Here is a 12,758-nt window from a genome sequence, read left to right on the forward strand (position 1 = left end):
AATCGCATGAAGAAACCACTGCAAAAAAAACACTAATCTTTATCAGATGACCTGATGGCCAGTAAATGTCCAGCAAACTTTCTCTTCTGGTTGAACTATTCCTTTTATAGAATAAACATTTTAACGCTGTTAAATCTTTAGAAAATCTCAATTTTGTTATTATTGCACTGTGCACATTACAGTGTTGTAATTTCTTTTTTAATTTCCTTTATTTAGGCACAACGGTATAACATTTTAATATCTGCTATTTATTAGATATCAGCCTTAACATGAAAATAATTACTGGCTTATCATTATCAGACAGAGTTAAACATATTCTCCTGGTTGTCGATCAATAAAAAAATCTTAACACCATTTTGACTGGACAAAAATTCATGGTTTGTGCAAATTAGAGGTTTATTAAAGGGTTAGTTCATCCAAAAATGAAAACTATGTCATCGGGTCTGTTGTAAGACTGCAGTGACGCTGCTGACGTGTTATCTTTGCTATTGAGCGCACTAGAAAACACGTCAGCAGCGTCACTGCAGTGTTGTAAACGCACTAACAACAGACCCGGAAGAGAAGACAATGCTGAATAAAGTCGTAATTTTTGTTTTATTTTTGGACCAAAATGTATTTTCGATGCTTCAACAAATTCTAACTGACCCTCTGATTTCACATGGACTACTTTGATTATGTTTTTATTACCTTTCTGGACATGGACAGCATACCGTACATACATTTTCAATGGAGGGACAGAAAGCTCTTGGACTAAACCCAAAATATCCTAAACTGTGTTCCGAAGATAAATGGAGGTCTTATGGGTTTGGAACAACATGAGTCATTAATGACATCATTTTCATTTTTGGATGAACTAACCCTTTAAGGCTGAAGGTCACACTGAAAAGACTGTGCCCCTACAGCTTCATTTTTATTCAAGTCAATTTAAAAATGGCGTCTACTCTGCAAGGTTTATTCCTGCAGTAATCAAACAGGAAATTTGCTCTAAGCTTTAGTACAAAATATATAGTGCCATGATCTGATGCAAGACAGCAGCTATTTTGGCCATACCTAACCTATAGTGAACACAAGTGTCTTCAAGCCACCTGCACCTGCTCATGGGAATAAGAATATGGACTGAGTGGGGAGGTTACACCCCTGAAGTGACTGGGGTTACCATGTCAACGCAGTGATAGTGAGAGAGTCATTAGAAATTATCAGTATCAGTGGGTGGCATCTACACCTCCAGCAGAATGACACATTCAGCATCACCTCTCATTGAGCTCAGTGCATCTCGGCTCAGTTCCCTAGAAAACCATTCCAGGTGCAGTTAAATGCCTAAAATGAAGACTTTCTGCACTGGATAGTAGGGGTGGCTATTTCGATCATTTTGTCTGCTCTGCACTTTTGGGTAATTGTTCAAATGTGCGCATGATGAGTCACACATCAATGTTTTTTCAGCCTCTTGTGCCATGATAATTGCATTAAGACAGCATGTCAATTAAAAAATAGTTTAAGATATTTAAAAATATAGGTTTTTAATGGCTAGCACAAAAAAATACAAGCATCTAGAAAACAGTGTAGATCCGTGGTTTTCAACCTGTGTAGTGGATTGCGATGGTATTACAGGTGGGCCACCAATTACTTTTAAAAGAAATAATAATAATGTTAATATAACTGGTTTTCCCGTTTTGCTGGGCGGTGCCAGCCCGAGTTATTCTCTGTTCATTGCCAGTTCATTCAGTAAAGACAGTTAACAATATTGCTTCTGAATACTAAGTTATTAACCCAACAATAGCGGGGTCAGTGAATTTTTTTGCAGTGGGCCACGCAAACATATGTGTTTGGCTGTGTGGGCCTGCGAGTTGAAAAAAGGTTGGGAACCACTGGTGTAGATATAATGCAGATATTTGCAAATATTAAAAGTTTGGCTGATATTAATCAGCTGATAATTATTATGGGCGATAACCAATAAACAACCTATAAAATATTACATTAATGCATACATACATTTTAAATAAAACAACATTTTACTTGTATGTACGGTATAAAAAAAGTCTGCTAAAGATTACATTTAACAGGATAATTCAAATATTCAGCTTTTGTAAAAGACTAACTTTAAGTGAACATTAGATTACAGCAAAGGTAATGGAAATGTATGTGTTTATATGCAGATGTGAACGTACCTGTGAAGTCAAAACGGACTGACCGGCCAGACACTGGCCTGGACCAATCATGCAGAAAATCTGCCAATTCAGGTCCCTTGCCGGTCTATTGTTGCATCTCTAGATTACACAACATGTACTCAGTTCATTCAAACATTTACTTAAAATTCAGTTTACTCCAAAAAAAAAAAAAAATATTGGTTACCATCCACTGACAAAGCAGTCTGTCAAACTGTTTTGTGAATCTAATTTTTAAGTGACAAACTGTGGAGATAACAGCAATCAGCTACAGTAAGTGGACTGACATACCTGTCCTCTACAACAGATATAATTGGCTAATGCTCCTGTTGCTTATGACCAGCATCCAAACCACATACAGTGGAGTCACACCATCTCTGGTGTCCTGTAGTGAACCACAAACCAAAAGCCCAAGCCAGAATGCTGTGGTAAAAACATGATCCACTCCAGGCTCAACAGGAGAGAGGTGATGAGTGCTATGAGGACACATCTTACGCAACACAGCACAGTATGAGAGGCCTGATCATGTCCATTACTCTCACTCTCACTCTTCTCTCACATTCTCTCTCGCTCTCTCCTTCAAAACCCAATATAGGAGGCAAAATGTGGTTTCCCTGTAAGTGGGTTATGTGGAGCTTCAAATAGACATAGTCGACAATGAGGAAGACCCAAGTTCACTCTCCCAGCTGTCTTCAACGCTCTCAAACTCCTCTGCAAAGCAAGCATGTCAAGACAAACTATGAGAACACTATTATTACTTCATGAATGTAACCAAAGCAATTAAGCTCTCCTGACTCTGGTTCAATTACATGTCTGGTGAAGAGGTGACTCCCATTGTTTCTGAAACGCTCCTCCTGACAATGTATTCAAACTTTCCCCTGGACAAAATGGAGAAACTGCTTCATGTTCACATGATCATAAATTATTTTAGTCTGATTGAAAGTTTAGCACACAGAGCTTATGACAGTTATACCACTATAAGAACGTAATACCATGATACGCTGTTATATAATGCCATCTCTGGCTGAAAATGTATTTAAATGAATGAATTTTTGAATATTTTTTAAATTATTTCAGCTTCAGCATTAGCATATTTTTAAATGTAGTAACATAAAGTAATAATACCTAACGTATAATGTCTTTTTCATCAATCAAACAAGTCTTTTCCCTATTTTTATATATATCTTATGCAAGGTTTTTCCAGTATTTATTTTTACACTAAACATTCAAATAAACCTGCTGGCCACAACAGGCCATTTTTGACCCATTACTTTTTGCAATTTTACAATTTTTTATGCAACAACGTGTCATCAGCAGACAATGATAGACAGAAGGAAAAAATTAAACCAAAAGATAGAGCACTCAAGATGCAGTGTCACCACCTCACTTTCACTATCTCATCTCCAGCTCTGTCTAGATTTAGTGCTGTTTTTCTCACTTTGACACAGAGTATTTGCCAAATGACAATGAGTATGAGAATGGCATGCATGTAAATTGTGTCTTGTTACAACAGCCTGGAGAAATGCAGATGAGAATTAATTACCTCCACTGCATCCTCCTCTACAGCATCAAAGCATCAAACTATAATGAAAGATGTTTTGACAACCTTCTTGAAATTAATTTCCATTTTTAATTTGTCTTGTTATTAATCACTGTCACCTACAAACAAAAAGCAACAAAAATCAGACTAAACTTAAAAGATGCATTCCTTTGTAGCACCGCACAATCATTACTTATACAGTATGCAGTAAATATTTGTAAAAGCTCTGAGTGACGTTCTTGGAGAGTAGGTTTAAAACAGCTTTACAAGCACATTGTGTAAGAAAACCTGAGACACATGATGAAATCAGTCAGAAAGGTTACTCCGCCACAGAGAGCCCCTCATTTCATTTTCCCGGGCTTTTAGCAAGACTCCGCAAACACACTTCTATCTGTGGAGTGCGGAACGCCTGTTGACTGATGACCCCCATGAGGGCCACTCATGATGTACATAAAAGCACAGGGGCCCCCTAATGGGCCTGAGTAGCTCTTCTCAGGGACAGCCACCATTGACAAAATTAGACACGTTTAAAGTGGACAACTGCCAACCGAACAGAAACTAAAGAAACTATTGCTCAGAATTAGTGGAGTTTAAGAATTTTAAAATAGTAGAAGTAATTACAGTCAAATCTAATCTCACAGCATACATGACGCATGCAACATTACCAAACCAATCAATGTGCATTACATTTATGAACACAAAAACAGTAAGAGACTTTACTGCATTTTGTCTAAATCGCAGGAAATCAGCCCCGCACTGAACCCAAAAGTTCTCTGATAATAGGCATGGTATGATGAGAAGGGATTTAGAATACTAAATTACATAAAATGATAATTTACTAAATAACATTCACTGGAATTTCATAATCTCACAAGATTTATGCAGTTATGTCAGGACAGCATTTAGAAAATAAAGAACAAACCGAAACTAATGCAACTAAATGAGAACCTGGTGCATTTGTTCTTATCACGTGCAGCATTTTTGGACTTTATAGGTGTGTTCTTGTGTCAGCTGAATTGGTGCCTTTGTGTACTGCATATGCATATGATGCCCAAAAATGCTGTCTAATAAGTCCACTGCACTTATGCAGGGATGAAATTAATTTAAAGGGACAGTTCAGCCAAAAAATGTATTCTTTCATTTATTCTTGCTGTTCCAAACCTGTACGACATTTGCTCCTCTGTGGAAATATAGGCTGTCATACCTATACCTAAAGAGTCTCCTTTTGTTTTCACAAGAACAAAATGACATCGTATTTTGACGCAACAAGAGGTTTTAACATGAATCACTGATAACTGTCCTGTTAATCACTTAAATACAACCACAAAACTAAATCAATATCGACCATGTGCTGTCCTCTTCAGTGAGTCAATGAAAACTGAAGAATATAATTTGAGATCAGTCAACACATATAATGCATGTGACCAAATCTAAAGAAAAAATAAAAGCTTAATAAAAAGCAATAAAAATCTAAAACTTGAACTTTAACATCATGCATTAATTATTGAACATCCGCTTAAAAGTTAAAGAACTGTCACATGAAGTACAGTATTACATGTGCACAACCAGTCTGAAATAATGATTCTGCAGATTGAAGATGCAGAGAATGACCACGCCAAATGCAACGTTATCTACAAATATGCCTGTAAAAAGGGACATAATGTGCTGGATGGTCCCAGTTGAGCATCCTTGACTTAAGACGGAGGAGACGCATCCGCACGCGCGGATGTTAAGTATTTTCCCCATCACATTAAACATCTGGAATGTAAGCTTGCTGGAATTCACCAAGTTACACTTATAAAGAACACATGTTTACATGTTCAGAATTACACATCTATCTAATTTCGTTCCATTAATTAAGTTTAAAGAGTGCTTACTCACCTTACAATTCACAAACAGATGCAGTCAGTCTCGCGTCCTGCCCGAGCTCAACTCAACCCCGGAGAAATCTTGACCGCGCATTCCTTAATTTCCACCAGCGCCATCCAGCGCCGCAGCTAATACATGAAGATCTCGCGATAGCGAACATCCCTGTACATTCAGTTCTCGCGATAACAGGGTTCACCTCGTGCGGAGGACCGATTTGCTACCATCTGCTGGACCTAGTTGGTACTGTACGTCAGAATGCCATTACGCAACCGGTTTTGGTTTTATGTAGAGAGGCGTGAATTTTTAATAAAGCATCTTAGTGGGATCGCATTCTAACATTGTGTAATAATCACACAAAAAGCAAACAAAAGAGTGGCTGACTGTCTATAACTGGCACTTCCCACAAACTGACGAACAATTATTGTTGTCATTTAAAAAAAAAAAAATTGTTGCACATTTAGACTAAATTAAGCTATCACTCAGTATATGCTTTTAAATGGTTAATGCATTAGAAAAGGACCAAGAAAGACCTAAAAGTTAGCACAAGCCAAAAATAAACAAATACATGAATAAAAAGCTCTATTTAAAATGAGCAACTTTGCATGCTTATGTTAGATAAAATGTATTTAATATCTATGTTTATTTTTATGAATTATTTGTTTCTTATTTTTATTTGTTTGTTTGAGTGTAACATAACATAATGTAACATAATGTAACATAATTTGAACTATATTTCTGGAAAGTTCCAGCTCTTAAGAATGTGAGGATCAGCTGCTGAACAAAGATGAAAAATATTATTAATAAAGAACACAAACAGATTGCTTGCTTATATAAGAAACCAGACCATATTCTGTTTAGGTATAAATGTTTATTTTAGTGCTAGGTAATTTTTGCTTATTATTTAGTCATATGTCTATCATATGTCTATCTTAAATATCAGTACAGTCATTTAGGCATAGTGTGTCTGGTAACAGTTGAACCAGCTAATCACAACATGTAGTGATGGGATTCCAAAGTAAACAGCACACAAAACAATGCGAGAAAAGGCAAAGATGATTCCATTCTCTTGGAAATATGAATCAGTCATATTTTTTGGGGTGTGAGTGCATAAGGTCCCTGTTTGCTGGTTTGTGTTTGTGCTTACACATGTGTACTTGGCCTTCACGTTAGAGCATGTATGTTGTTTTTTGTGTATATGTTGTTCACATATGATGGGCAGGTTTCTTAGAGGTCATCAGTCTCTCCATCAAAGGAGATGTTTTCCAGCTCCATGTGGATGTGGCTGTGCTCCTCATTGCACGTCCAGCCGATTGGAGTGCGGTTGAAAGAAGGACGACAGCTAAGGTTATACTGCAATGAAGACACTTGATGTGGCTCTTCATCAGTCATCTTGACTTCTGGGGGCTCAAAGGTGACAAGCTGAGAGGCCTTCTCAAGTCCTCCAAAGGGTAGAGCCGTTCTTTGGACACAAACAAGAAGTTGATCAGGTAAAGCGTAACTGAGTAGCTTCTGTGTAAGATAAGTTTATTTTTTACTCATAAGTTGGGTTTTTGAAAAAATGATATTAGTACCTGTTGAAACTCTTGTACTTGGGAAGTTCCTTGTGAACTTTAGGCCCCGGCATTTTCAGCTTCATGGTTTCTTTAAGTTCCTCATCATTTTTCATAGCACGTTCCCATGGTGATACATATGTTTTAACATACTCAAGTTGCCTCTTTTCCTTCTCTGCCTCAGCATTTACTTCCTCTACCATAGAAGAACATAAAAACAAAAATCTAAATATTAGTTATGAGATAACTGTATATTCTGCTGTAATAAAAATTACATAGTCTGAGGTGAGGTTAACCTTGAGGTGGCTCTGGTTTGGGAGATGGTTCGGGTGAAGTGGCCATTTCACATCCCAGAGAAGGAGCCAGGTTCTGGAGGTTTAGCAACAAAGGTATGAGGAACAAAAAGAAGATCATTTTGTTATACTGCATACTGTTCATTTAACACTGCTTTAACTTGAGAAGGATGTAATGACATGTGATATTCTCATATAACAAAATCATTCTCACAACGTAAACTAATACTTCAGTTGTTTAAGTAGACATGCAATACGTAGTATAATGGTGTTTACTGTTGCAAAACAAATCCTTTCAGCTTTATAGAAGAACCTTTAGCTGGATGTCGGGGTCTTGATCCCAACGTCAGATTTGATTTTGTGATCCTGAGATCATGGAATCACGCTATAAACCATTTTCTATCAAAGCTTTTGCTTTTCTCATGCCTCTTTTGCTGACCAGGTGCTCGTCACTGATGATGAATTTCTCCACCCTCTGCTGTCTCATCTTGAACATTTTGGAGCCCTTGTTCTTCATGAGAGACAGTTCCTCCAAGATCACATCTTTAGGGGCTTTTATTTTGGTCCCCAAGTCCAGTTCAGCAGCTTCAGAATCCTCATCTTGCTGGTCTGGTCAAGACAAGTGTTGTTGGGAAGGAAAAGTCAGTGGAAATCAATGTCATGTCCCTTTAAAGCAATTAAACTGATTTTGAAATGAAGATGGAATTGACAGCACTAAACATTTCCTTGTGTCTAAAAGAACCAAGTTTTTGCATTAGGACTGTCTATGCATAGGGCCCGGGATCTTGTGCAGCGCCCCTGTGTGTGTGTGTGTGTGTGTGTGTGTGTGTGTGTGTGTGTGTGTGTGTGTGTGTGTGTGTGTGTGTGTAAGCTTTGGGATTGGCAAAAAAAAAAAAAAATAAAGAATCTTATTTATAAGTTATAGAAAGCACATTGAGGGTTGAATGAATGATTCAATGACTCACTCATAAAGACAGTGACTGCGTCTGAGAAGGTACTTTTAAATAAGTAATTACTTTGTGAAATTACTTATGTTCTTCTCAGAAATATACTGACTAATGACATTTAAGTATAATTGACTAATATTTAGAAAAGGTCCAAAAGAATTTCCAAAAACCCAAGTGAAGAAGAAACCAAAACAGATGCCTCCACATGTAATCTAATACGATCAGACACAAAACAGCATCAAAACTGTGCAACATCATGGGATAACATGTCGACCCATGAAGAGGTAATGACTGTCAAGCTTTGGATTCTTGATCAACTCCTACGTTTTGATTATCATTCTGAATTCAATTCATAGACTTTTCCCCCCTTTTTTCAAAATGTTGATTATTTCTTTCTTTCTAGGCATGACACTAGAATAAAATGTTTTTGTTTACAAGCAGATATCCAGTTCTTTCTTTGGATGTTTTGTGTGTTCAGACATTCATATAGCAAAATATGTACAAATTAATACCTAAATAGGGATATAGTAGAATACTTAAACTATGTATGTAAAGTACACTTAAAGAAAACTTACAAGTATACTTAAAGTATAAAACTACTAAACTAGTTTACTGAGACTATACTTCAAGGTGTACTTAAACTGCTACGTGTTTAATTAGTAAACTTTCAGTATACTTATAAGTTCACTTTTAGTATAGTTGCATTACAGACTAAAAAATAGATGTAAACTAGTTGTGCACTCAAAGTGTACCAATGTTATACTTACTGGTATACTTAAAAGTATACTTTTATATACTAGAAAGTGGGCTTACAAGTATACAAGTATACATACAAGTATACTACTAGTACACTGATATTTGTATACTTACTACATAAAGTATTCTTAAAAATATACTTGACATTTACTTACATTTTCTTAATAAAATAAACTTGAAGTATCCTTCTTTTTGGTAAAGGCCAACATGGATGAGCAGAGTGATGCAAATAATAAAAATCTAATTTGAAGACTAGAACTAAGTGCAAGTACAAACAGTTTTAACATTACAAAAAACACTGTATATATGTCCCAATATGTATATGCGTGACAGTCTGCTGAAACAGACTGAAGTGAAATTATTTGAAGTTAAGCGGCTTGAAATCTCTGCTGAACAGCTCTTCATTTTGGCAATAATTTTGCTGTTAATTTATTTGGCTCTGAAACGCTAACCGCAAGAGTGTTGTTCTGTAAACAAACTGCCCATCATGAGCACACTGCCAAGCAGATGAAGTGGGAGAATCTAGTACACAAAACATGCCTTCACACACAGACAAATGAATACATGACACCTAACAACTGAGGTGTTCATTAGAGGAGAGCTGTGAAGTCACTCAGTTTGACAATGTCTTTGAGACTTACCTCTCATTAGCAGAATAATTGGCAAGATACATAGTGCTTAGGCTAACCACTCATTACACTAGTCTTCACATGACCAAGGTATTTTTTCTATTAAAGCGGGGATGAGTAACTGCATCACAACATCTCCTCAAATTGTGGGAACTGATAGCCCATGACTCCAACACAAACAAGAGCATTATAACATGCTGGTCTAGTTCAAATGTGACATTTCACTGAATCCAATGACAGTGCATTAAAAACTATTCAAACTGTGACTATTCTTAGAAAGTGAGACCCAGCCACTCATTAAAGTCAGTTGCAGTATAGCTGTGCATTTATTCTAAGTGTGTACTGTACATTCTCTCTTTTTGAGGCTCTGCTTCAACATACTTTACAATGGCAATAAATTAAGTTGCTTTCAGTGGGGATTTACGCTTCGAGGAGAGCCTTGAGGTTGTTTGGCATATCTGGCTCTGGCTCTTTATGTTGACACCGGACACCAATGAGGGCTTTGGTGATTGAGTGTGACATTTACAACACTCATCTGGTCAGGATATCTCAAGTGAGCGTTCAACCAGTGTTATGGTGCGTGTATTTCTAATACATATGTGTTCGTGTGACACAAAGAGACGCCACTGACCATGTTGTGAGATGTTTGAAAAATCTGTGATGATTTTCAAAGGCTTCTTCCTCTTGTTGTTTGGAGCAGGTGTTCCAGAAACAGGCATCACTGCAATCTGAGGGAGAAAATTAAATCTGAAGATGGGGAAAAAAATTTCATGTGCATTCACTGATAAACTGTAATATATTTAGGTGTGAATTTTGCGTGAATTTGTGTGATCATGCATGACCCAAAATAATATTATAGGTTATCAGAATGCTAAAATGGCAGGGGTAAACCTAGCCTAAAATGTGTTAAGTCTACTGTATCTGATATCAATTTAAAGATTTCTTTTAGTTATTTTTTTTTAATAATCTTATTATTTTCAAGTCTTATGTCTCAACTAATTCAAATAATTATTACATGAAATTAACTAAAAAGACTAGCAACAACATGCCAATTCAGAGGTGCTTATTTTACCCCGGGACTTCACTTTAATATAAGCATATCAATAAATCAATAAATATTAATATGTATCACATAACATAAATGCTTTTAACCCTACATAACATTATGAAAGGAGGACATCTTGTGCCATCTTCCCTATTTACACACTACAATGTTTAGGTTTGTTTAATATTTTTTTTTAATATCATTAGATTTGTGTGTTATTTAATTTTTTCTGTCTGCTTTTGACATCTAAAGTATTTCTAGATCTAGAATGGCTTTGTATTTTATTTTTCTTTACTGAATATTTAAAGTGTCTGATTAATTCTAACATTTACAACAGAAAATCCATATTTAAATTATGGTCAACTGGTCAAACTTTAAATTGCAACACAGTCTCTTGTTGCAAAGTGGGGTATTTTTTGTTTTAGCACACTAAATGCAAATTCAGCAAATTCCTCAAATGTCCTGCCGAAGTGGAGTAGTCTGAAAGACATAGAACACATATATACATTTGAACTAACTAAAAAGTAAACAAATTCATAATAATAGTTCAGTAAGGACCTCAGAGTTAACCCATTAACAATGATATACATACATTTAAGTAGGAGAATGTGAGTTATTTTTTATTTGTTTATATATAATTAATTTATCATTTTATTTTTACGTGAAGACGGTCCATGTCAGTGTTTATTAGATATGTGTGATTTATGATACGCAGCTAGAGGCAGCTCTATCCAAGAATAACATACATTTTTACAGTTTGCAAACAATAAATCATCTGGACATATATCTAACCCCTACCAGCCTGTCCAGATTACGAGACATTTTAACATTTTATCACCTGCATTTCTCCCTGTGCAATCAGGAAAGCAAGCAGCACAATAATTCTTCTTACCTGTGACCAAAGAATCAATGTTTCAGAAAACAAACCAAACGAATCAAAGGTTCCCAGGAGAACTGGTGAGGTTAATCCTGTTTCTTAGGGTTGGCTAGGATTCCACCTACTACTGCTCTCTTCAACATCCCAGGAAGAGTGAGATCCTAGCAGTGTTTAGGACAGGAGGGTTTTGGGGAGTAGGGAGGGGGTGTAGTTCAGTGTGTTACAGACAGCACAGGGACAGACCGAGCTGATGGTGAGGAGATACTTTTCTTGCAGTTTTTGAAGAGCAAGACGTTTCCAGAGAGGCCCAGCAAAAATATGAATTAAGTCCCTATTTTTATTTCAGTCACTTGCCCTCAGTGTTTTTCATATGTTTGTGATTGCATATTGCCATTTTTAAACATGAACTGGACTGTCCTTGAACACTGCACTTTCAAGTTATTTTTAAATATATTTGTGCAATTGTATTACATCTAACTTTGACTTTCACAAAAGTATAGGTAAAATACTGCTAATAGTGTTCCAGTTCTGATTAAAATATTTCAGTAACATTGCAGCAATCCGTATAAAGTTTACTTTGTCAACAATATTTACCAAATTTGTACATGTATTGTAATATTTTATTGCACACCTTTCTCTTTACACAGTAAGTGCTGTATCACAATATTAAACTCTTTTTTCTTTTTTTCAAATGGCAATGATGGTTAAAATCATAGCCTTTTGTTCTAAATTCATAAAATTGTATTGTTGCTTAAATATATTTTTTCATTGCTTTGAGAAGCAGACTTGTGTGTGTGTGTGTGTGTGTGTGTGTGCATGATAATATAGGTTTAGGTATAGGTACAACTCGAACTTCTTCATATTCAATATCGCGAAACAGCGCCACCCAAAGGGCGTTAGGTCTACTGCATGTCCTTCAGCGTATAAGACGTTGTAAAATTCCATAAAAGTAAATACATTATTTTATATGGAGCTGTGTGCTCTAAAACAGTGGGCATTACCATTATATGATGGTCGTTATAGTTATATGTGTAGATTTTCCCAACATATGCATGAGAACAAAAATAGAAAATAATATAATGAAAAAATG

General features: G+C 36.1%; 1 protein-coding gene and 1 pseudogene across 1 annotated transcript; both read right to left on the reverse strand.

Annotated features, from left to right (window-relative positions):
* The window catches only part of LOC113056154 (inactive ubiquitin carboxyl-terminal hydrolase 54-like), a 105,405-nt pseudogene extending 99,714 nt beyond the window's left edge, over window positions 1-5,691 (reverse strand).
* Window positions 5,692-6,460: 769 nt separating this feature from the next.
* Window positions 6,461-11,953, reverse strand: LOC113056158 (myozenin-1-like). The gene is made up of 6 exons (XM_026222711.1): window positions 11,684-11,953; window positions 10,378-10,474; window positions 7,854-8,023; window positions 7,418-7,490; window positions 7,143-7,317; window positions 6,461-7,030 (listed from the first exon to the last, which is right to left on the reverse strand). Exons 2-6 carry the CDS (start codon window positions 10,463-10,465, stop codon window positions 6,796-6,798), a joined length of 741 nt encoding a protein of 246 aa, XP_026078496.1. The 5' UTR covers window positions 10,466-10,474; window positions 11,684-11,953; the 3' UTR covers window positions 6,461-6,795.
* Between the last annotated feature and the right edge of the window lie 805 nt (window positions 11,954-12,758).

This window comes from Carassius auratus, chromosome 37 (assembly GCF_003368295.1).
Source record: "Carassius auratus strain Wakin chromosome 37, ASM336829v1, whole genome shotgun sequence".
In the NCBI taxonomy this organism is placed as follows: Eukaryota; Metazoa; Chordata; class Actinopteri; order Cypriniformes; family Cyprinidae; genus Carassius; species Carassius auratus.

Bases quoted from the DNA above. Each gene is read 5' to 3' on its own strand.
- LOC113056158 (XM_026222711.1), bottom strand. From the start codon at position 10,465: ATGCCTGTTTCTGGAACACCTGCTCCAAACAACAAGAGGAAGAAGCCT. The intron at 8,024-10,377 runs GTCAGTGGCGTC...TGTCTTGACCAG, and splicing joins TTCAAACATCTCACAACATG to ACCAGCAAGATGAGGATTCT. The intron at 7,491-7,853 runs GTCAGCAAAAGA...CTAAACCTCCAG, and splicing joins TCATCAGTGACGAGCACCTG to AACCTGGCTCCTTCTCTGGG.